At 50.2% G+C, this 23,945-nt stretch overlaps 1 protein-coding gene across 2 annotated transcripts in view; it reads right to left on the bottom strand.

The window, feature by feature from the left end:
- Positions 1-23,945, bottom strand: part of CDK12 (cyclin dependent kinase 12) — a 29,714-nt gene that overhangs the window by 2,929 nt on the left and 2,840 nt on the right. For both annotated transcript variants that reach the window (XM_066566950.1, XM_066566951.1), the window contains exons 2-13: positions 17,564-18,448; positions 13,538-13,714; positions 12,135-12,274; positions 10,828-10,998; positions 9,931-10,120; positions 9,490-9,546; positions 8,884-8,985; positions 6,627-6,704; positions 5,032-5,148; positions 4,272-4,403; positions 3,005-3,219; positions 82-522 (exon numbers count right to left, since the gene is read on the bottom strand). In XM_066566950.1, coding sequence (XP_066423047.1) covers positions 82-522; positions 3,005-3,219; positions 4,272-4,403; positions 5,032-5,148; positions 6,627-6,704; positions 8,884-8,985; positions 9,490-9,546; positions 9,931-10,120; positions 10,828-10,998; positions 12,135-12,274; positions 13,538-13,714; positions 17,564-18,448 — 2,705 coding nt within the window. The remainder of the gene's footprint in view (positions 1-81; positions 523-3,004; positions 3,220-4,271; positions 4,404-5,031; positions 5,149-6,626; positions 6,705-8,883; positions 8,986-9,489; positions 9,547-9,930; positions 10,121-10,827; positions 10,999-12,134; positions 12,275-13,537; positions 13,715-17,563; positions 18,449-23,945) is intronic.

Genomic DNA, 23,945 nt, shown 5'->3' with positions numbered 1-23,945 from the left:
TCTCTCCCACCACTCCAAGCCCTCATTCCTGGCTGCAGCACTCTCTGGGATGCTCCCACACCAGGTGTGTTTCTCATTTACCTGTGCTCTCCTCGGGATGCCTCGTCGGGGTTTTCCTGGAGCCCCGCTGCTCGCTGCTCTTCTCCCCGTTGCTCTCCTCCAGGGTTATCCCAGGCTCCTGGCTCTTCATCAGCTGACTCAGCAGAACTGCCAGCACGTTCTGCATGTCTCCCTGAGCGCTGGCCGCCTCCGGAGTCTGCTGCTCCTCCTGCACCTCTGCCGGCGGCTCCTCCGCCGCTTCCTCAGCCGCCGCCGCTGGGGGCTCGTGGTGCTGCGCCGTGGCCTCGGTCAGGGCCGTGATGGACTGGTTGAGAGCCTCCAGCTGCTGCTGCATCTCGGGGTTGGAGTGCACGTTGAGCAGCTGGGCCATCTGGGGCACGCTCAGGTCGGTCTGGCTCTGCAGCAGGTTCAGGAGCACGGCCAGCTCGCTCTGGTTCAGCTGCTGGGTGATGTCGCCCAGGCCTGCGGGACATACGGGGAGCAGTGGTGGGGAGGTGAGGGGTGGGATTCTGGTGTTGCACGTGGTGATGAACAGCCCTTCCTCACATCCCATAGCCAGAACAGCCCTTCCCCATGTCCCATAGCCAGAAGAGCCCTTCCCCACATCCCATAGCCAGAACAGCTCTTACCTACATCCCATAGCCAGAACAGCTCTTACCTACATCCCATAGCCAGAACAGCCCTTCCTCACATCCCATAGCCAGAACAGCCCTTCCTCACATCCCATAGCCAGAACAGCCCTTCCTCACATCCCATAGCCAGAACAGCCCTTCCCCATGTCCCATAGCCAGAACAGCCCTTCCCCATGTCCCATAGCCAGAACAGCCCTTCCTCACATCCCATAGCCAGAACAGGTCTTACCCACATCCCACAGTCATGGTCCACATCCCACAGCAATGAACAGCCCTTCCCCATATCCCACAGCCAGGAACAGCTCTTACCTACATCCCACAGCCAGAACAGCCCTTCCTCACATCCCATAGCCAGAACAGCCCTTCCTCACATCCCATAGCCAGAACAGCCCTTCCCTATATCCCAGAGCCAGAACAGCCCTTCCCCATATCCCACAGCAATGAACAGCCCTTCCTCACATCCCACAGCCAGGAATAGCCCTTCTCCACATCCCAGAGCCATGATCCCCATCCCACAGCCAGAACACCTGCTCCCCACATCCCAGAGCCATGATCCACATCCCCCAGCAATGAACACCCCTTCTGCATGTCCCACAGCAAGGAACATCCTTTTTCTATGTCCCACAGCAAGGAACATCCTTTTTCTATGTCCCACAGCACTGACCACCCCTTTTCCATGTCTCAGAGCAAGGGACATCCCCTCTCCCCATCCCAAAGCACTCAACATCCCACAGCACTGAATGCCTCTTTTCTACATCCCATAGCCAAGAACTCTCCTACTCCACATCCCACAGGCAAAACCACATCTCACAGCACTGCAGACCCCTTCCCCACATCCCACAGCCCTAGAGCAGCCCCTATCTGTGTTCCCAGGCTGGGGAAGGCAGGGATGCTCCACGAGGAGGATTTTGGGATGCGATGCCAGCCTCTGATCCGGTGGCACGGCAGCAGCACCCCGTGGTACTGCACACACACTGCACCCACAGAGCTGCTGCTGCACTGCCCCCAGCCCTCCCCAAAACCTCAGCACACCTGGCTGCTGCTCACCATCAGCTCAGCCAAGCCCAACTGCCCCATTCCTGGCTTTGGGCAGCCCAAGGGTACCAGGCTATGGCAGGGGGGTGAGGATGGCCGTGGAAGCCCTGACCCCTTAGCAGGGCAATCACGGCCTGGCCCCTCCTGAGAGCCCCACAGACCCAAATCACTCCCTCCTGCACTGGGAAGGTTTCCCAGGATGGAGCTGAGCTGCTCTTTGGGATGCAGGAAGGGCGTGTTCCCTGACACAGCACAAGGAATTAGGTCAAGCAGAAGGCAATTCCTTGCTGGGAGCTGGCCTGGGATCACAGGACTCTGTCCTGACCTGCAAGGATCCAGGTCATCCTAAAATACATCCTGGGAGTGGCATCACCTCCCTTCACAGCCCAATGACAAGTGACAAGGGTGTCCCTTCACACTGACAGTGACGCTGGAACTTTTTGGGAATAAGGGTGGCAAGACTTTGGTTTCAGCAGCTTAAAATGGAGCTTCTCTTGCTGGTAGGCAATGGAGAAGGGGACATTCTTTTCCCAGCTGTTTGTTAATCCAAGCACCACCTTTTGTCCATCTGCCATGTTTCACTGAACACATGGATTGTGCATTCCCTGGAGCAAGAACTGTCTTCCTCGTTACTTGTCAGCACAGCATTGGGCACAAAGGAAGCCTTAGCCCATATCTGGGTTTTTCTAAGGCTTCTACAGAACAATCAGGGCAGCTTTGTGTAAATCCACATTCCTCCCCTCTGGCCACAGGGGGTTTGGTCACTGCTTGGAACAGTGCACAAGTCCAGGTCCTGCCAGCCTGGATGACCTTTTCTGCAGCAAAGTGCAAAAATGTTCATTTTTGCCCACCAGCCTGACACTTCCCAGCCCTAATCTTCATAGAATTTATCAACAAGATCAAACTTCAGCTCATTTGCACACCCTGGACGTGGCTCCACCTTCCAGCCTATGATTTGTTTCTCCACTGGCTGAAGTGACTCAAGGACTCCTTTCATCATTCAGCCTCTTTTAGAACTAATAACACAGCTCAGAACAAATTCACAGTCAGCTCATCAGTGACTTCTGAAGACCAGACAGAACCTTCTGCCTCTTCACAGCAGAAAGAGGAGGGAAAAAAAAAAACAACAAAAGAAATGAGGACAGGAAGAGCCTGGAATGCCCTTTCTGCAGAATTAGAGGTGAAAGAACCAGACTGGCTAAAAAACAACCCCAAACCTCCCACACCCAAGGAAGGAACACACCAGGAGCCTTTTCCACACCCAGCTGGGCACTGACCTACTGCATCTGCAGCACCAGGCTCTGCTTTGAGCTGGGCAGGCTGGGGGGGCACAGGACTGCTGTTGTTTTTCACAGTGTCTGTGCTTGGAACAGAGGTAGTTTCTTTCCGAGAAACTTTTGATACCGGAGGCTCCTCCACGGCCACCCCGCTCTGCCGCTGCCGCCGCCGCTTCTTGCTCCACAGCTCGTGGCAATCCTGCCAGTGGGGGAGGCTGCAAGAGAGGGAGAAACATGGCAGGGAAAGCAAGGCAATCCTCAAAACCCACAGGAAGCCCTCAGCACAGATGGTGCTGCCCCTGGATTGAAGGCTGGAAGTGGCCAAGGGCAGCTCGGATGGGGTTTGGAGCCACCCTGGGATGGTGGGAGGTGTCCCTGCCCAAGGTTCCTTCCCACCCAAACCATTGCAGGATGCAATTCTGTAGATCCATGTAATGTTGTTCCACTTTTATAGATGGAGAAATGGATTCATGAAGGGATTTTGGGAAGAAATTTCTCCCTGTGGGGGTGCTGAAGGGCTGGAATGGATTTCCCAGAGAAGCTGGGAAATGTCCAAGGCCAGGTTGGACCAATCTGGGATAATGAAAGATGTCCCTGCCCATGGCAGGGGAGGGACTGGAAGAGTTTTAAGCTCCCTTCCAACCAAACCATCCTGGGATTCCGTGATCCCTGACTGCAGCCAGACCTCCACAGCAAGGGGCAGGTCCTAGGGCCAGGAAAGGCAGTGTAAAAATCATTTACTTTGTATGGGGATCTGATCCCTGAATGTGCTGGGATCTCACAAAACCAGTGGGTTTATCAAGCTCTGGGAGTGTTAGGAAAGGCCCTTCCTTGAGAAACATTGAAGGAAACAGGGATCTCCAGAGCTGTGGCTGCATTTCCACACAAACCAGTCATAGTTTTATCATCTGCTTGACTGGAGTGGGAGAAAATCGAGTGATACTGCTCAACCCTGGCAGTCAATTAACACACAGCCTTAATTAGGCCTGAGGAGTTCTCCATGGCAGAGACAGGGCTGTGCTACATCTACTCCTGCACATCTTCCAGCAGAGCTTTAGAGCATCTTACAAACCTTAAACTGGGCTTTATAAACCCAGCCTGTCATCAGGCAGAAAACCAACAGCACAGGAAAAGCCATTTGCTCAACCACACGACCAAATACAAGGGCAGAGTCAAGAGAAGAACCCAGAAATCACAATTTGGACTGAAAAGAACATCATGTCTCCATCCCAAAGCTCATGGTGGGAGGACAGCAGCTGGGACTTACTCTGGAGGTGCCATTTTGCTGAGGTCAACGTCCTTCAGGAAGTCACTGTGCAGGGCCTGCTCTGCTGTGCAGCGTTTGCCAGGGTCCAGCGTCAGCATGTGGTCCAGCAGGTCCAGGGCAGAGGAGGGAATGCTGTGGGGAGAGTGGGAAACATGGATGAGATGATGGAAAATGTGTGGAAAAGCTCAGTGGCAGGAGGATAGCTCAGGTCTAAGGGGAATCCACAGAGGCAGAGTTCACTGCAGCTCAAAGGCAGCAGCAGGGCAGGCATCAGGTGTGGGCAGTGGCTGGAGCTGTGCCTGGGAGGTTCAGGCTTGGTTTTGGGAAAGGTTTTTCCCCCCAGAGGGTGCTCAGGGAATGGGCATGGCCTCGAGGCTGCCAGAGCTCCAGGAGTGTTTGGACAACAGGGTGGGATTTTTGGGGTGTCTGTGCAAGGCCAGGAGCTGCACTGGATGAACCCTGTGGGTCCCATCATCAATGGTAAAATACAGAGTGGAAATCTCATGGAATGTATGATATTTCACATAATATTTCATATGATATAAAATATCATATCTTCCATGATATTTCCACTCTGTATTTTACCATTTATGAGAAGCACCTCGACCACAACTCCCACAAGATTGTCCCACAGCCAGACCTTAGAGAACATCCCCCTGAAGATGCCACCCTCCCAGGAGAGCAGTGCCCAGCCCCAGGGAAGCTCTCTGGAGGTGGATGAGGTGCTGGGAGAGGGCACAGGGAGCCCAGCCCGACTCACAAGGAGAACTCCTCGCGCAGGCGCCGCCGGTATTGCTTCTTGGGCTTCATAGTGTTGAAGTAGGGCAGCTTGATCACATCTGGCCACACAGCTGGGCAGGGGCTCCCACAGAGCCGGCTGGGGAGCAGGGAAGCACAGTCAGCCACGTGGGACACACAGAATAACAGAATTCACAGAGTCACAGGGCTGGAAGAGACCTCCAAGATCATCGAGCCCAACCCAGCCCCAACACCTCAACCCTGGCACCCAGAGCCAACCCAGCCTTGTTTAAACACCTCAGGGCAGTGCCCACCTCCCTGGCAGCACATTCCAGTGCCCACTCTCTCTTTCTGTGAAGGATTTTTTCCTCATGCCCAGCCTAAACTCCCCCTGGCACAGCTGGAGGCTGTGTCCTCTTGTCCTGGTGTCACTGCTGAGCCCTCCAGAGGAAATGACCTCGTGGGAATGGTGTGAGCACAAAGAACAGAACAGAATGGCCAGGCTGGAAGAGACCTCCAAGATCATCGAGTCCAACCCAGCCCCAACACCTCAATAAACCCTGGCACCCAGAGCCACATCCAGGCTTTGTTAAACACCCCCAGGGATGGTGACCCCACCACCTCCCCGGGCAGAACATTCCAGAACTTTATCACCTTTCTGGAAAAAACCTTTTCCCTGATATCCAACCTAAATTTCCCTTGGTGCAGCTCCAGGCTGTGTGCTCTGGTTGTGTCAGATCCTGGAGACAGAGCCCAGCCCCAGCTGAGCCCAGGCACCTTTCAGGAGCTGTGAGAGTGAGGGGGGCAGCCCTGAGTCTCCTTTTCTCCAGGCTGAGCACCCCCAGCTCCCTCAGGTGTTGCTCACAGGGTTTGTGCTCCAGACCCCTCACCAGCCTCGTTGCCTCCTCTGGACATGCTCCAGCCCCTCCTAAATTGGGGGGTCAGAACTGGACACAGCACTTGAGGTTCAGAGCCACCGACCCCAGGGAAAACACCTTTCTGAGCAACCTGCTGCAGGAAGAGGCCAGAGCTGGGCACAGCTCAGATGAGGTGTTGAAAAAGGAGGTATCAGGAAGAGGAAAATGTTGAGCTTGAGTTTATAAACCATTCAAAACAATGACATTTTATTTTTCTTACTAAAAATTTTTAAATCTTAATGTTTCTTACTTTAAACATTCCAAACTCACTAAATTGTAATATTTTTACAATGGTGAGGCTGTGGAAGAAGTTGTCTAAAGAAGCTGTGGACTTGATACCCCTGGAGTTGTCCAGGGCCAGGTTGGACAGGGCTTGGGACAGGGGAAGGTGTCCCTGCCATGGCAGGGGTGGCACTGGATGGGATTTAAGGTCCCTTCCAGGATTAAAACTTCCAGTGTGAGAATTAATTCAGGTTGGTGATTTTTGGACTCAGCAAACAGCAAGGTTTACATGAGGCTACATAAATCAGCAACCACACACCTGATGTAGGTGTTGGACACCTGATTTATTCCCATTTTCATTCCTGGCCCTGTTTTCCAGGCAGGTTAGAGAACAAGGGCTCCTCTAACTCAGTGCCTGTGTGCACGAGCAGCTCCTGCAGCACCCTCCCCTCACAGACATGAGTGTGCAAAGCTTTACCTGATTAATTCAAGCTGAGCCAGTTCCAGATTGGCTTGAAAAATAGGCTTCTTTGTAAACAGTTCCCCGAGGATACAGCTGGAAGGAGGAAAAGCAAGAGGTCACGACAGCAAACCCTGGGGACGAGCGTCTGAACATGGCAGCGTTTGTGCTTTGCCTGAGGAGAGGGATTTGCATCAGGGCTTGTAGTGACAAAGTGACCTGTGTGTACAGAGTCCCCAGCCCTGGGCTCCTGGGAATCACCTCCTGCAAGTGGCTGCTGTGCAGGAAGCCCCTGACACATTAACTCTTTGCAGGAAAAGGAGGAGGTGTCAATGTGACAAGAGCCCAGAGCTCTCATTTCCTCCAGCTTCAGCTTTTGTTTGGGTTTTCAACTTCCCTCTGCTGGCCCAAGCTATGAGGGCAAGCAGAGGAGATGGATTTGTGCACACAGAGGACAGAGGGAGCACCTGTGGCTCCTGCAGCCCTCAGCATCTCTGCTTCACCCACCAGGAATCAGGGCCACAAGAAGCTGGGGGGATGCAGGCACCCGGAACGGGAACTGAGCAGCAACCGGGCCTCACAGTCAGTAATTATAATTAATTATCAGTTTTCTTTTGTAGTGACAAAGTGACCTGTGTGTACAGAGTCCCCAGCCCTGGGAATCACCTCCTGCAAGTGGCTGCTGTGCAGGAAGCCCCTGACACGTTAACTCTTTGCAGGGAAAGGAGTGACGAGAGAAAAGAGCCCAGAGCTCTCATTTCCTCCAGCTTCAGCTTTTGTTTGGGTTTTCAACTTCCCTCTGCTGGCCCAAGCTATCAGGGCAAGCAGAGGAGATGGATTTGTGCACACAAAGCTCTTGTATAGCTGGAAGGGAATAGAGAGGACACTTCTGGCTCTTGCAGCCCTCAGCATCTCTGCTTCACCCACCAGGAATCAGGGCCACAAGAAGCTGGGGGGATGCTGAAATGGGACCTGAGCAGCAACTGGGCCTCACAGTCACTAATTATAATTAATTATTATTTTTCCCAAGCTGTCCTTGTGTTTAAAACCCTGCTGAAGTTTAGATGGGAACATCCCAGTGGGAAATGCACACTGTGGGGAATCCAGCCTTGGCTCTGCTGGTGAATCCTTCAATCTTTGCTTCTGAATCAGGTGGGAAAATGTTCCACCTTTGTGGCTGAACTGCCCAGACTCCTGTTCCCCAAGCTTCCTGTACTACTGGAACTTCCTGAAACCTGAAATATCTACTTAAAAATGTTTTAGCTGAAAAAAAAAAATAGTGACAAACAGCAACTTAAAGAGTTTAAGAGAAAAATTCTCCAAAAAAAAACACAATGAAGGAGTGAGCAGCACAAATGTGCCACCCCTCTTGATCTCAAGGGTGTCTCAGTATCATTTTAAATTGGGTAAAGAATTTTCACTTTCTCCTTTCAAACCCAAGGAAAACCTCATTCTAGGAGTTTTCACTAAGTGGTTTTAATGAAGGGACACAACCCTGTCCCTCAGAGCACAGAACTGTGAAATATTCCTGTCTCATCCATGTCCCTGCATGGATGGGGCAGATCCAGCTGTGGGAATGGCACAAACCAAGGAGCAGCTGCCATGGATTTCAAGCAGTGAAAATTCAGTTTTTTACCCCTGCTAATTTCAAACCCAATGAGGAAAAACTCATTCTAGGAGTTTTTCCTAAGTGGTTTTAATGAGGGGACACAACCCTGTCCCTCACAGCCCTGTGAAATATTTTGGTCTCCTCCTAAAACCCTGCATGGATGGGGCAGATCCAGCTGTGGGAACTGGCACCAATCAAGGAGCAGCTGCCATGGATTTCAAATAGTGAAAAATCTGTTCTTTACCCTTTCTCATTTCAAACCCAAGGAAAACCTCATTCTAGGAGTTTTCACTAAGTGGTTTTAATGAAGGGACACAACCCTGTCCCTCACAGCCCTGTGAAATATTCCTGTCTCCTCCTGAAACCCTGCATGGATGGGGCAGATCCAGCTGTGGGAATGGCACCAATCAAGGAGCAGCTGCCATGGATTTCAAGCAGTGAAAATTCAGTTTTTTACCCCTGCTAATTTCAAACCCAATGAGGGTTTTAATGAAGGGACACAACCCTGTCCCTCAGAGCACAGAACTGTGAAATATTCCTGCCTCATCCTAACACCCTGCATGGATGGGGCAGATCCAGCAGTGGGAACTGGCACCAATCAAGGAGCAGCTGCCCTGGGAGTGCTCAGGAGCTGGCAGCAGAGGCAGGGGAGGCAGCAGGACTCACCCACAGCTCCAGACATCGATGGCAGGGGTGTAACGCTCCTCCCCGAGCAGCAGTTCTGGGGGTCGGTACCACAACGTGATGACTTTGTTGGTGTAGGGACGGCTGCAAAGCAAAAAAACACTGATTAAAACTCATCCCAAGAGCCACAAAAGCCTGAAAACTGCTTGATTTTACTTCCCAGCTGCACTTACACCTGTTGGTGGCAGTAGGGGGGTTTCAAGTGTCTGCACTTCTGAGTTAAAAACAGCTGAGGGCTACCAGCAATGGATTTTACAGGAATCAGGACTTATGTAGGTACCCAAGACTGAAAATCCCTGAGCCTCAGCAGGCTGCCATCACTGAATGGTGACTGAGCTTGGAGCAAAACTCACTCCAGGGTAGGTCAAAGCAAGCAGAGCAGAAGTTTTGGCTCCTTCTGAGCTGCTCTTCTAATGAAAAGTTATTAACACCAGCCAGGAGTGTATCTGTCCAACAGCTGGAGCTGGATGACAAATTCCTGACAAATCACTGAAAATGATTTGTCAGGACTTCCAAGTGAGGGATTGTGTGGATAACTAAGAAGGAAGAAGCTCATCCCACCCAGATAAACCCTTTCCCCCTCCTCACCTCTCCTCCGAGCTGTAGAGTCGGGCGAGCCCAAAATCTGCAAGTTTGATCTGCCCACTGAAAGACAACAAAACAGCCCCTGGTTTAAATCACAGCTAAAACACAGAATTATGGAATGCACTGAGCTGTCACGGACCCATCAGAACCCAACCCCTACTTAAACCTCAGTTAAAGGGTGAGGAAACCCCTCCAAGCAGCAGAAAAGCCTCACAAAGCCACATTAGCAGGAATTACTGCTGGATATGCCAGGCTTAATTCTCCATTTCTGACTGAATGCTTCAAAGAAATACAAAGTTAAAAAAACCCCAAAAACCAATAACTCGGTGTCATCTGTATCACAAACCCTTCCCATAAACAGGCCAACGTTCCAGAGAATTTTTTTAGGTGGATATTGAGACATTTGGTCGTAATTATGGACAAGATTCTTGTCAAAGTGGTCACCTGTTGTTCAGTAAGATGTTGGAGCACTTGATGTCTCGATGAAGGAAATTCTTTTTGTGACAGTAATCCAGACCCTCCATTAACTGTTTCATGAAAGACTTGATATGGTCCTCTGAGAAATGTACCAAGCCAGATTCTAGCAGCCCCATTAGGTCATGGTCCATGTACTCAAACACAAGGTAAAAGGCACCTGGGAAAACAAACACAGAAATGGTTGTACACAAAAGGAGACACACAAAAAAGAGGAGGAATGAAAGGAGATTAAATTGTTGAATGAGTCTTTATTGTGTACAATTCTGATTAAGTTTGTTTTTTTAACAGTCCTTTGCTGTTTTGGACTTGCTGGGTGTCCTTTTCCCTCAAGGGGTGAAAAAGCCCCAACACAACAAAGTAGCTTCACCAAGCTGAGATCTGAAATTAAGTAACACTGAAAACAAATTCCTCTGAAGTTCTGGCCACATTTATCTTCATGCTTTGGTTATTTTCTTACAAGACTTTGTTGAAGGATTACCATGCATGGTTTGAGCTTGAGTTTGGGTTGCTCCCTTCTCTCTCCTGGAAGAGAAGGTCCCAAACAAGAGCCAGTGGGATGCTAAAACTCTTTTTCCACAGTGACTGAGGACAAAGAACTTTTCACACTATTATTAAGTTTGTTGCCACTAATCAGTGTTGAAAGGCTTTTTTTTTAAAGCCTGTGACTCTGCAGGAATGCAATCAACTCACTCCAACTGGAACCTGTCCTTTGAGGCAATGTCAGAGCCAGACCCAGATCCAACCTCGCTGGAACCGCAGGAGGAACACAAAGAAACAAACCCACCCCAGAGCTGAGTTAACACTAACCCAAGGAGCTGCATCACATCTGTGGTGAACAGAAACCACCTCTGCAGCCAGCTGTACCTTTGTCCTTCTTGAAATCCAGTGCATCTTGTTTGTCTGTGACGATCTCCTTCATGTTGACCACGCTGCGGTGGATGAGCTGCCGCAGGATTTTGATCTCGCGGATGGCCGTGATGGGGAATCCTTCCTTCTCATTGTCCAGGCGCACCTTCTTCAGAGCCACCAGCTCACCTGCAGGCCAAGAGGGTCACAGCCTGCTCACCTGCACCCCCAGGGGAGTTGGGAGCAGCTCCAAGCAGGGAAAATGCCCACTAAGGGACCTCCCTGCTCCTTTTAGTTCAATCGTTCTGCTCGGAGCTCTCACCTGACACTTGTGCTTTTCCTAGAGAAATGTATTTGTAGAGCCTTAGAAATAACCCTAGATACTTTGGAGAAGTAGAACTGTGAAAGATGCATTGTAGTAGGAGCCACAAAGAGAAATTTTAGATGATTGGCTTTAAGATATTTGCAGTATGGTGTGGTAAAAGCTGATAAGGCAAGAAATGCTTCTACGAGACTGCAATGCACTCCTACTCCTGGGCTGCAATGCACTCCTACTCCTGGGCTGCAATGCACTCCTACTACCAGACTGCAATGCACTCCTACTACCGGGCTGCAATGCACTCCTACTACTGGGCTGCAATGCACTCCTACTACTGGGCTGCAATGCACTCCTACTACTGGGCTGCAATGCACTCCTACTACCGGGCTGCAATGCACTCCTACTACCGGGCTGCAATGCACTCCTACTACCAGACTGCAATGCACTCCTACTACTGGGCTGCAATGCACTTCTACTACTACACTGCAATGCACTCCTACTACTGGGCTGCAATGCACTCCTACTACTACACTGCAATGCACTCCTACTCCTGGGCTGCAATTAAGAAATATTTGGCTTCTGATTGTGGTGGTGTGAATCATAACATCTGTGACTGAAAATAGAATAAAAGTTTTTAAAACACCTCACAGTTGTCCCATCTCTGGGTCAGAAAAGAGTTTAATCGAACATTAAACTGTGTTCCATCACAAAGGGGGAACAGAGGTTTACCCTGGTATTTCCCAAGCTGTGCTGCAATAAAATCTGACAATTTAAAAAGCAGGGGTTCAGCTGGCACCTGTGGCCACCACAATCATCTGACCAGCCATCCAACCACAGCCCAGGGCACAGGATCTCACCAGAGAGCAGAGCAGGAACCTGAGCACTAAACTCAAGATTCCAGAGTGGAATCTGGACCTCCTGGCCCTGCAGGAATTTATCACTGTGGAGCAGCAGTGCAGGGAGCTGAGCACAAATCCAGAGTGCATTTCCCTGGAGCCACGCTCACCTGTGTCCTTGTCCTTGGCTTTGTAGACCTGCCCGTAGGTGCCCTCTCCGATGATGCCGATGATGTCGAACTTGTCCACGCAGCGCTTGCCCCAGTCGCTCTCCGTCTGCCTCCTCTCCCCATAGCGAGGACAACAGATTCTGCAGGGGGAGAAGAGCTCTGTGAGACACCTGAGGGCTCCAGCTCAGCACCATCCCACCAAAAAACACCTGCTTGATTGGGTTCATCCATAAAATACAACAGCAAAGCTCAGGCACGTTGGCGTTGCACTCCCAGAATTGGAATTTTTATTTTAATGGATTTTTGGTGTGTAACCCCAACTACAGAAATATTATCCTGGAGGGCTCCACAGCTCAGTGCCACCCCACCAAAAAACACCTGCTTGATTGGGTTCATCCATAAAATACAACAGCAAAGCTCAGGCACGTTGGCGTTGCACTCCCAGAATTGGAATTTTTATTTTAATGGATTTTTGGTGTGTAACCCCAACTACAGAAATATTATCCTGGAGGGCTCCACAGCTCAGTGCCACCCCACCAAAAAACACCTGCTTGATTGGGTTCATCCATAAAATACAACAGCAAAGCTCAGGCACGTTGGCGTTGCACTCCCAGAATTGGAATTTTTATTTTAATGGATTTTTGGTGTATAACCCCAACTACACCCAATACAGAAATATTGTTCTGGATGGCATTATCACACTACAGCAGGGCAAAAATGAATGTCTGGGATATTTTGCAGGATGCTGGATGTTTGGTTTTTATTTAAAACACTCTGTACAAAACATTTTTGCTCCCTCAATGCCTGCTTATGTTTGTGATCAGGGGAAGTTCTCTATGCCTCCAATGTGGAATTGTGGAATCTCAGAATGGTTTGGGTTGGAAGGGACATGAAAGATGATCCAGTCATGGGCAGGGACACCTTTCACCATCCCAGGGTGCTCCAAGCCCTGGCCTTGGACACTTGCAGGGATCCAGGAGCAGCCACAGCTGCTCTGGACACCAGTGAAGAACCCAAATTTCCCAAATTTGGAACAAGCAACTTTCGAAAGCAGCAAGAGTTTTAATACAGAAATGCTCATCCAGAGGTTTCTTCTGGCTAAATCAAAGAGAAAAGAGCTTTTGGGGTAGATGTGGCTGAAGATTGGACATGACACACTCCAGCAATTCCCACCATTAATTCTCAAATAAATGGGCAAGCTGCATTTATCTGAGGGCTCAAATGCGAAACAACCCACAGGAAACAGCCATTATACTGAATAACACAGAAATAGGAACTTGTTTTCTCCCCTATCTCACTTCCCTCAATTAAAAAATCTCTCAAATCAGTCAGGAGACTTGAGACTCAAAGATTAAAAAAAAATAAATAAATTAAAATAATAAAAGCAAGAAGCCAAGGCTTACTTTGGTCTCTTTTTGAAGGGTTGCTGAGGTGGTGTGGCTGCCTTTGGTTCTGGGGAGTCAGGAGGAGATGGGTCCCCCCCAGGGAGCTCTGGGGGGAGCGGGAGGTCCGTGAGTAAATGTCGTGGTCTCTGCTCTCTGTCCTTCTTCACAGGTTTTGGAGGAAGAATCTCTTTTGGACTAAACTCCGAAAAGTTAATACAACACAAAAGTCAGACTCGACAAACAAACAAATAAACAAAAATAAACCTACTGCAGGACAACAGCTCTGGTTGACAATGTGAGGTTGAAGCGTCAAAATGTAAAAGAAACCGGTTTAAATTTAAAATGTTCATACACCAGGAGAGAAAAGTGTCAGGGTGGAACACATCATGAACTGAACACACAGGTCTGCACTAGAACCTGCTCCATTTGCACAGATCAGTAGCAGTAATTCAGAATTTCCTGTGAGGCAGCTCAGGGTATCAGCCAGCACCCACTCTCTGACCTTTACTTCCTCTATTTACTCCATTTATCACCGTGAAATGAAGTGCTTGACTTGGTGAGGACCCCTATAAATACAGAGCCAGAGCTAAACCTTCCTCCACGAGAAACTTTCAACCTTTCAGCAAGGACTGAAATGTGGCTTTAACTCCCAAATGCAGCTGAGGAACCAAAAGTTGATTTTTAAAATCCAATTACCCATTACCAGGAGTTTGGTTTAGGCTGGCAGGAGCAGAAGCTACTTTCTCTTTCAGGTATTCAGTGAGGAGAATTTCTAGCTTTGAGTAGTCATGAATTCTCCATGCAAATCTCTGCTTCACCAGGAAAAGGAAAAAAATTCAGAGATCCCAGGTCTGTTTTTAGGGCAGGGAGCAGATTTGGTGTTTGAGGCATCAGAATAAATGAATAAATGGAAGAATTTAGAATAACTTTAGAATAAATGAACTGATGGAAGTAGGTCATTTCCCCAATTATTTTATTGGACACTGCCTCATAATCTGCACAACAATCTCTTGTGAAATCTACTTAAGGAAGGAGGAAGACCAAAAAACCACCAGAAATGGGAGAGGTAGATGGGCTGAAATTCTTCCCCCCATTGACAGCAAAACCCTTAAAAGCAGAATAATCATGTTCAAATATCCACAGAGAATCACAGGGAATTGTTAAGGCTGGAAAAGATCAAGTCCAACCATGAACAGTCACATTCACCACTAAACCACAAAAAGATTCAGCTTTTGTCCAGAATTAAAACCAATTTCTTCCTAAGACCGTGGTGGGAAGGTGGGAAGGTGGGAAGGTGGGAAGGCTGAAGGTGTGACTGGAGAGTGAACCTGCAGTGCCAAGGCTCCAAATTACCAATTACCAGTTCTCAATTACCAAAAAATTCCCATTTCCTTGCCTTTTATCTGTTCAGTTCTCTATTTGCATACCAGCACTTGGTTCCTCTAAGCTCAGTTCCCCCAGGACACCTGGGTTGGTCACCAGGGGGAGGAAGCCAAGCAGAGCCTTCAGAGCTGCCCAGGCAGAGAAAAACCAGAATAAACACCAAGAACACAACAAAAGCAAATTGGAGCTCCTTTCCTCTGAACCAGCAGGGGTAGCACCCAAAAAGCAGCAGGAGTGGCACCCAAAAAGCAGCAGGGGTGGCACCCCAAAAGCAGCAGGGGTGGCACCCAAAAACCAGCAGGGGTGGCACCCAAAAACCAGCAGGGGTGGCACCCCAAAAGCAGCAGGGATGGCACCCCAAAAGCAGCAGGGATGGCACCCCAAAACCAGCAGGGATGGCACCCCAAAACCAGCAGGGATGGCACCCCAAAACCAGCAGGGGTGGCACCCCAAAAACCAGCAGGGGTGGCACCCCAAAAGGCAGCAGGGGTGGCGCCCCAAAACCAGCAGGGATGGCACCCAAAAAGCAGCAGGAGCGGCACCCAAAAACCAGCAGGGGTGGCACCCCAAAAAGCAGCAGGGGTGGCACCCCAAAACCAGCAGGGGTGGCACCCAAAAAGCAGCAGGGGTGGCACCCCAAAACCAGCAGGGGTGGCACCCCAAAACCAGCAGGGGTGGCACCCCAAAAAGCAGCAGGGATGGCACCCCAAAAAGCAGCAGGGGTGGCACCCCAAGACCAGCAGGGGTGGCACCCCAAGACCAGCAGGGGTGGCACCCCAAGACCAGCAGGGGTGGCACCCCAAGACCAGCAGGGGTGGCACCCCAAAAACCAGCAGGATTTCAGAGCCAGGTGAGTGCTGTGTCCCCAGAACGCTGCAGATTTGAGCTCTGCATCAAATCAGGACTAAATTTGTACCAATTCCTCCTCTCCTGGTGAACCAACTAAACCTAGAGGTACTTCTGGAGAGGTTAAAGAGTCTCCACCTGATCAAATTCTGTCCTTGGGCATTTCAAAATCCAATTTTCAACCCTGGATTTGCCACTAGGATTGGGGCTGGAACATTCCCCGGGCTCAGCAAGGACAAAAGTCCAGCTCAAAGAGTTTTGCTCATAAAAATGAAGGGCACTGGTGAAGGGTGAGATTCTGCACAGTCAGGGACACATGGAATTGCCACCAGACTCAGCAAAACAAGTGGGATTTCCCATCCTTTTATTGGGGAAAAAAGTCACCCAGAGGCATTTACTGAGCCCCAGCATCACCCCAGCCCTGAGGTCAGGGATAAAAACACTTTTACAGAGCTAAATCACACCTGGGTGGTAAAAAAAAAACCCCAAAAAACAGAGCTCTGGGTGTGAGTGGTTGAAAAAATAAAATAGAAATTTGCAGGATAACTTGTGGGATTGGAAATGAGGGAAAATCAGCAGGCAGCTCAAAGCTCCTGCTCAGCACAGACATTTCAAACCAATAATATTTACTGAGCAACATCACACAGGGAGGGCAACAAACACTCACCAGCCTCACTTTTAGGCTGGAGGCAGTGGGAATATTTCCCTGCTTGCCATCAATACCAGAATCATCCATGAGAATAAATCCAATTATTCAGAATATGTAACACTTCACCACAGGGTGATTGTATTGAGTCAGGACTGTGGGATACCACACTGGTCACTGAAAATGTGCTTTACTCCCCAATCCCAGCATATCTTTAGTGATGGCTGGGAGGATAGAGGAGGTTTTAGGGACTACAGGCTAAGCAGATCAAATAAAAAATATATTTCACTGATGATAAGTTAATGGCTAGAAAAGGAGAGTAAAAACAACTATTTGGGATTTTTTTTTTTCTTTTCCACTCCATTCTGGATATTCTGCTCCTTTCTTCCCACCAAAAGAAACCCCCTGAGTGGGATTTTCAGATAAATTCATCACAGAAGTCACAAGCACCCCCAGCCCAGCCAGAGCTGCAATCACAGGACAGAGCCAAGGCTGCATGTTTTGATCAGAAATGATCAGGAAATAAAGTTAAAGCAGGTGCAGTTTCACTCATTTTTAAGCTTTTCAAACAAACAATACCTACTTCTCAAGCAATAAATTGCTTGCATCAATTACTCAAGAATTAAGACAAAACTCAAGTTAAACCAATGCTGGTTTTACATATGGGCATGGCCTGTGAATCTGGAACAGAAAAAGCTCTGGTTTGTGTACTTGTTAAGAATTTTTTAGCTTTTTCCTGTTCCTTGGGTACAAGTTTCTACAGAATTAAGCAAACAAGCAAAAAAAAAAAAAAAAGTTAAAGTAAGTGTGCAAACAGCTCCAACACAAAGAGAGGCAAAACCCCAGCTCCACATTCCATCCCTGCAATAACCACGAGCAAGGAGTGAGGTGAAACCTTTACCAAGCAGCAGCCAAACCCCTTGTTTCCCACAGAGATAAGAGTCAAAAACCTGCAGGAGACCATAAACCCTGCACACACAAACCTGGAACAGCCCTGGCACAACTCCTTGAAACCAACAGTTAAACTCTTAAACAGTTAAACCAACAGTTAAACTCTGCAGGATAAGCTTAAAACTGTAAAACCAACCCAAAAAAAAACCCCCAAAAACCCCTTTTTATTCAAGGCTTTGCTGTTAAATGCTAAAGAGGATGCTCTGGTGTGACCTTACCTATCCAAGTCATCTTCCCCAACTAAAATAGGGGGGAGCGGAAGCGGAGGCAAGGTGGAAGTTTTCAGGTGTGGGATAGCAGCCGTCACAGACACTTGGGTTTTTGGAGCCACCTGCACAGAGGACTGGGAGTTCACCTGAGAGGATAAAGTAGACGTCCTTGGGTGGGAGGAAGATGGCAAAGACGTCGGGGCTGGAGGAGGAGGAGGGGCCTGAACAGGAGTCACTGGGGCCGGAGGCAGAGGAGGGACCGCGGGTGACGGAGGCAGCGGCGGCAGCGGCGGCGTGGGAGGCGGAGGGGTGGTGGTGGGCAGAGGTGGAGGAGGGGATTTGATGGCAGGGAGGGGAGGTGGAATCTCCTTCTCTGCTGTGTCTGTCTCCTTTGGAGATACCAGGTCCTCTACCACTGCTACAGGCTTCGAGTCTTTTGTTCCCGTGGGTTTGGAATCCCTCAGTGGAACAGGGTGTTTCCTCTCCGAGTTCTCCTCCGCCTTGGATTTTGTTGTCTCCACAGGGGCTTTAGGCTCTGCGTTGGTGTACAGTAAATGAACCGAGTCCGTGTCAGGAGCTTTCTCAGATTTAACAGTTTTGGTGACCTTTTTCGACTCTGTCCCAGCCTCCTTCAGCTCAGCCAAGCTGTTCTCCTTCCTAGCCAGGAAAACAGGGGAGCCTTTGGCCTCCTTGCCGTCCACCTTGGCTGCAGCTGCTGCAGCGGCCGCTCTCTCCTTCTTCTTCCTGCTGAGCTCTGCTCCCAGGCTGGAGTTGAGTGGGAGCCTGCTTGGGGAGATGCTGGAATGGCGACTGCGGGAGCCAGACCTCTGCTTCTTGCTGTGAGATGAGTGCCTGGAGTAGCCAGGGCTGCGGCTCCGGGATTTCACGGATTTCCTGCGGAGAGAAAGGAAAACGGAGCTTCTCTCACCCTCTGAGCTGCTCACCAACAGCTGAATGTGTTGTTGGTCAGCTCAGAGAGGCCTCAACACCTGGCAGGAGAAGCTGGAGCTACTGGAAGGAGTTTCTGAGTCAATCAGGAGCAGTTTTGTGCCATCAGCACCCACCCTTCCTGTGCCAGACCTGCTGTCAGGGAAGGATCAAAGTTGGACAAGCCCAAGGGAGAGATCCCAGCTCACACACCCAACTGGAGACTCTTGGAACACTCCAGGAATATTTAGGAATAGTTCACAGGGATTATGTGCAACTTTAAAGGAAGCCATGGATAAAAGAGGACTGCCCTCATGGGAATGCTGCCTCAGGAAATCGGGCATTTCAAGCTCCTCTCACCCTCTGAGCTGAATGTGCTGTTGGTCAGCGCAGAGAGGCCTCAACATCTGTCAGGAGAAGCTGGAGCTACTGGAAGGAGTTTCTGAGTCAATCAGGAGCAGTTTTTGAGTCAATCAGAGCACCCACCCTTCCTGTGCCAGACCCACCATCAGGGAAGGATCAAAGTTGGACAAGCCCAAGGGAAAGAGGAGATCCCAGCTCACACACCCAACTGGAGACTCTTGGAGCATTCCAAGAATATTTAGGAATATTTCACAGGGATTATGTGCAACTTTAAAGGAAGCCATGGATAAAAGAGGACTGCCCTCATGGGAATGCTGCCTCAGGAAATCGGGCATTTCAAGCTCCTTTCACCCCTCTGGTTCTTTTGCTGCTAGCAGAACCCAAATTTGCAGAGTGTGATTTGGAAGAAGGAAAAATAAACCCCAGGAATTTTAACTCTATTGGTCAAGGTCTTCCTGTACAAAGAATGGGCTCTAAATCAGGTGTGTGTGTGCAAAAATAATCCGAGAAAATCTGTGCTGGGAGAGAAGCAAGCAGGAAACACCTCACACCATCAGGGCTCTGCCCACATGGACCTGCTCAGGAGAGAGGGGAAACTGATGGGGAAACCAGATAAACACTAAAATGGAAGGGGAAACTGGTACTTCCAGTGCTTATATCCAATTCCTGATAAGCCAGAACTGTTTCCTCCACTCCAGGAGGAACAAGGATGGGGCAGGGGAGGCAGGAGGCTTTAATGGTGTGCTGGGCTCTGATGCCAACAGGACAAGCAAAAATTCTGAGTTCAAGTACTGTAACAGACATGACATTCCACTCAGGACACATCTAATTTGGAGAACACAAAATTCCCTCAGAACAGTCCCACAGCAGTAATAAAACACATTTAACAGCAGCAGTTCAAATACAGGTGCCACTGGCTCCCTTGTAACCATAGCCAGAACACAATGAACAACACAAGCAGGATTATCCCAAGACAATAAACATTTGGAAAATCAACTGCAGAAGTGAGACAACAGGAAATTCCTGTCCCAACACCAGCAGCACCTTGCAGGAGGTGAAGGGGATCAGAATTCCTCTCTCCCACCTGGAAGCACAAGCCCAAGAACAGCAGGGCTGTAGGGGAGTCCTTACCTTTAGCCTTGCAATAAATATAAATATACAACCAGAAGGAGAAAAAAAGCAGGGTCTGCAGTCCCACAGCTGTTTCCCTCCTCTTTTCCCAAAGTTTCTGCTCAGGGACTGACAGTCTGGGCTGCACTTTGTCTGGCACCACGAGCAGTTCCCTTTCCAGCAGCTCCAAAACATTTGCAAGTTATGGAAAACATTCCTAAGGAATCCTCTAGGATGTCACTTACTGCAACCACAAACTTTTGGGGTTAACATTCCCTACAGCCAATTCCTGCAGGATGGATTGTTCAAGATGCTGCAGTTCCCCTTCTCCTGCTCCCTGTCTTCCATCCTGCCCCATGAGAACCCCCAAGAGTTTCAATTCATGGAATTATGGAAGGGTTTGGGTTGGAAGAGACCTCAAAGCCCATCCAGTGCCACCCCTGCCATGGCAGGGACATCTTCCACTGTCCCAGGGTGTTCCAAGCCTGGCATTGGGCACTGCCAGGGATCCAGGAGCAGCCACAGCTTCTGAGCTTCCCCCAAGTGAGCCCTGAGCCCCTCCCCAGGTGAGTCCTGAGCTCTCCCCAGGTGAGCCCTGAGCCCCTCCCCAGGTGAGCCCTGAGCCCCTCCCCAGGTGAGTCCTGAGCTCTCCCCAGATGAGCCCTGAGCCCCTCCAGGTGAGCCCTGAGCTCCTCCCCAGGTGAGCCCTGAGCTCCTCCCCAGGTGAGCCCTGAGCTCTCCCCAGGTGAGCCCTGAGCCCCTCCCCAGGTGAGCCCTGAGCTCTTCCCCAGGTGAGCCCTGAGCTCTCCCCAGGTGAGCCCTGAGCTCCCTCCCCAGGTGAGCCCTGAGCCCCCTCCAGGTGAGCCCTGAGCTCTCCCCAGGTGAGCCCTGAGCTCCCCCCAGGTGAGCCCTGAGCTCCCTCCCCAGATGAGCCCTGAGCTCCTCCAGGTGAGCCCTGAACCCCTCCAGGTGAGCCCTGAGCCCCTCCCCAGGTGAGCCCTGAGCTCCCTCCCCAGATGAGCCCTGAGCCCCTCCAGGTGAGCCCTGAGCCCCTCCAGGTGAGCCCTGAGCCCCTCCAGGTGAGCCCTGAGCTCTCCCCAGGTGGGCCCTGAGCTCTCCCCAGGTGGGCCCTGAGCTCTCCCCAGGTGGGCCCTGAGGTTGGAATTATGGAAGGGTTTGGGTTGGAAGAGACCTCAAAGCCCATCCAGTGCCACCCCTGCCATGGCAGGGACATCTTCCACTGTCCCAGGGTGTTCCAAGCCTGGCCTTGGGCACTGCCAGGGATCCAGGGGCAGCCCCAGCTTCTCTGGGCACCTGTGCCAGGGCCTGCTCATCCTCATCATCCTCAGCAGAATTAACCCAGCTGGATGCAGAGCAATCAAACCAGATCCAAAGTAAACACCTCCAAAAGTCCAATTTTACCTTATTTAATGGTGCCAGTTTAGAAAGAGCCACCAGGGACACCTGCCTGGGCCAGGACAGGTGAGGGTGGGCAAGTCTGGAATGCTCAGAGCCTCTCACACAGGGCTGGAATGACTCCCTGACCTTCCAGCAGCAAATATCCACCCTCCCCTGCTCCAGGAATAAACCCACCCATTCCCTCCCAGTGCTCTTCACCCCACAGGCACCCCTCACCCTTTTTCTCTTCACTAACAATAATTCCCTGCAGTTACCACACAAATAACTGCAGTTTCCAAGCCTCTTTTCCAGGCTGGTGTTGACAGCTGCTTTGTGAGACCTGAAAAAGGCTCCACATGCAGCTTCTCCCAGCTCCACCCAGAGCAAACCTCACCTCCTATCCTCAGAGCATCAGCAGCCCCCAAAATTCCAGCCCAGCACCTGCTGAGGGGCCTTTTATCACTGCATATCTCATAAAAAAACAAACCAAAACCAGGTAATAAAGTGCAGAAGATGCACAGGCAGGTTTTGCTTCTGGAAGAAAATAATTTCCATCCTCTGGAATTATTTTTTTTGTAACCATTAACAGCACTTTTACCCCTTTTTCCTTTAATTTGTTAAGCCTTGGTGTCACATTCCACACTTTGCTTGCTTTAGCAAGGTTATCCAGCATGGATGAGGGACAATTCAGCCTCACATTCCTTCCTCCTTCTGGATAAAAATGCTCTGGGATTAAAACCCACCCTGCTGTCCCTCCAGAACTGGAAAACAGAAATAAAAGACACCAACCATAACAGCTGTGAATTAAAGCAAGGATGGCTTCATCTAAAAATCCAAATTAAAAAGCACTATGAGATTTATTTAAGTCACACAATCAGAAGATTGGGATGAGGGGAATGCCAGAACCTTCCATGCTGAGATAACCAAGGTTAACAGGTTAATATCCACATAATTCCATATCATCCACCCAAAATCACCTACCAATATTTCAATATTTTACCTGCTCTAAACAACACTGAGTTAAGGATAAAGCAGAAAACACTATCAGGGAAGCCTGACTGCTCCAATTTCTCAGGAAAAAAAGCTTTAATTCTTATTTTTGACCAGAGTAAGGAGTCAGCATGTGCACACTCCCACCTCCAGCAAGCTGAGGGGCTCTGCAATTCCATCTCCTCGTTTGAGCTGCAGTGACAGCAGTCACCACACAGAATGGCAAAGCACATCTGGTATTTTCCCCACTGACCAAACCATCCTCGTTGGGAAGTGAGCTGTTTTCCACAGCCACTGGAAATGCAAACAACTCTGGATTTTCTCCAATCAGCACAGCACATGGCTGCAGTTCCCTGATGATGTGTTTTGGACATGGAGATGAAAGAAAACACACACAAAAAAAAACCAACCCACCCAATATTGTCAGTCAGTGGAAATAATGGAGTGTCCCAGAAAAGCCTGAGGAACACAAGCTGTGGTCAGGTGTTCCCTGCCTGAGTGTGCCAGTTAAAGAGGTTTTCTCTCCCAAAATAATGTTCCTGCCCCTCCACAGGAAGCACAGAAGGGATCAAAGTCAGCTGCCTCCTTTCAAACTCATCTGCAGCACGTCAAGGTGAGGAAGGCTCTGCCCATCCTCTCCCTCAGGTGAGCCCTGAGCTCCCCCCAGGTGAGCCCTGAACCCCTCCAGGTGAGCCCTGAACCCCTTCCAGGTGAGCCCTGAGCTCCCTTCCAGGTGAGCCCTGAACCCCTTCCAGGTGAGCCCTGAGCTCCCCCCAGGTGAGCCCTGAGCCCCTCCAGGTGAGCCCTGAGGTTGGAATTATGGAAGGGTTTGGGTTGGAAGAGACCTCAAAGCCCATCCAGTGCCACCCCTGCCATGGCAGGGACATCTTCCACTGTCCCAGGGTGCTCCAAGCTTGGCATTGGGCACTGCCAGGTATCCAGGAGCAGCCACAGCTTCTGAGCCCCTCCAGGTGAGCCCTGAACTCCCCCAAAGTGAGCTCTGAACCCCCTCCAGGTGAGCCCTGAGCCCCCCCCAAAGTGAGCCCTGAGCTCCTCCCCAGGTGAGCCCTGAGCCCCCTCCAGGTGAGCCCTGAACCCCCCCCAAAGTGAGCCCTGAGCCCCCCTGGACACACCTGACCCAGAGTCCCCCCTCCCTTTCAGTCTCACCTCACAGCCTGGCAGCTCCCCAAAGCAAAACTAACACATGAATTACAACTTCAACTTCACCTGACACATGGGAAACAGGTGAAATCCCCCCTGTCCCTTTGCTACAGGCACTGCAGGCAGGTGTTTGCCAAAGGGAATGAACACCTCACACAGTCAGTGAGTTTTCTGCCCAGGAAAGAGAGGGGAGTAACTTATCAAGGCAGAGGTCCAGAGAGAATGTAAACAGTGAGTAACCTTTGGAACTCATCGGGCTTGGGGTCCAGCATTTAGTCCAAGATGTCCTTAGAAAGCAGCTCTGAAAGTTTAGGGAAGCAGCACAAAGTGCTCTGAAGTTGCTCCCATAAATCAGGGAAATGGAACTGCTGGGTTTTTCAGCTCAGAAGAGCAGCCAGCCACTCACACAGAGAGGTTCTGTGAAAAAACTCTAAAAACTCTC

Source organism: Molothrus aeneus, chromosome 28, assembly GCF_037042795.1.
Source record: "Molothrus aeneus isolate 106 chromosome 28, BPBGC_Maene_1.0, whole genome shotgun sequence".
Classification (NCBI taxonomy): Eukaryota; Metazoa; Chordata; class Aves; order Passeriformes; family Icteridae; genus Molothrus; species Molothrus aeneus.
The sequence above is the reverse complement of the archived record's forward strand: the minus strand, read 5'-3'. Positions and strand labels throughout refer to the sequence as shown.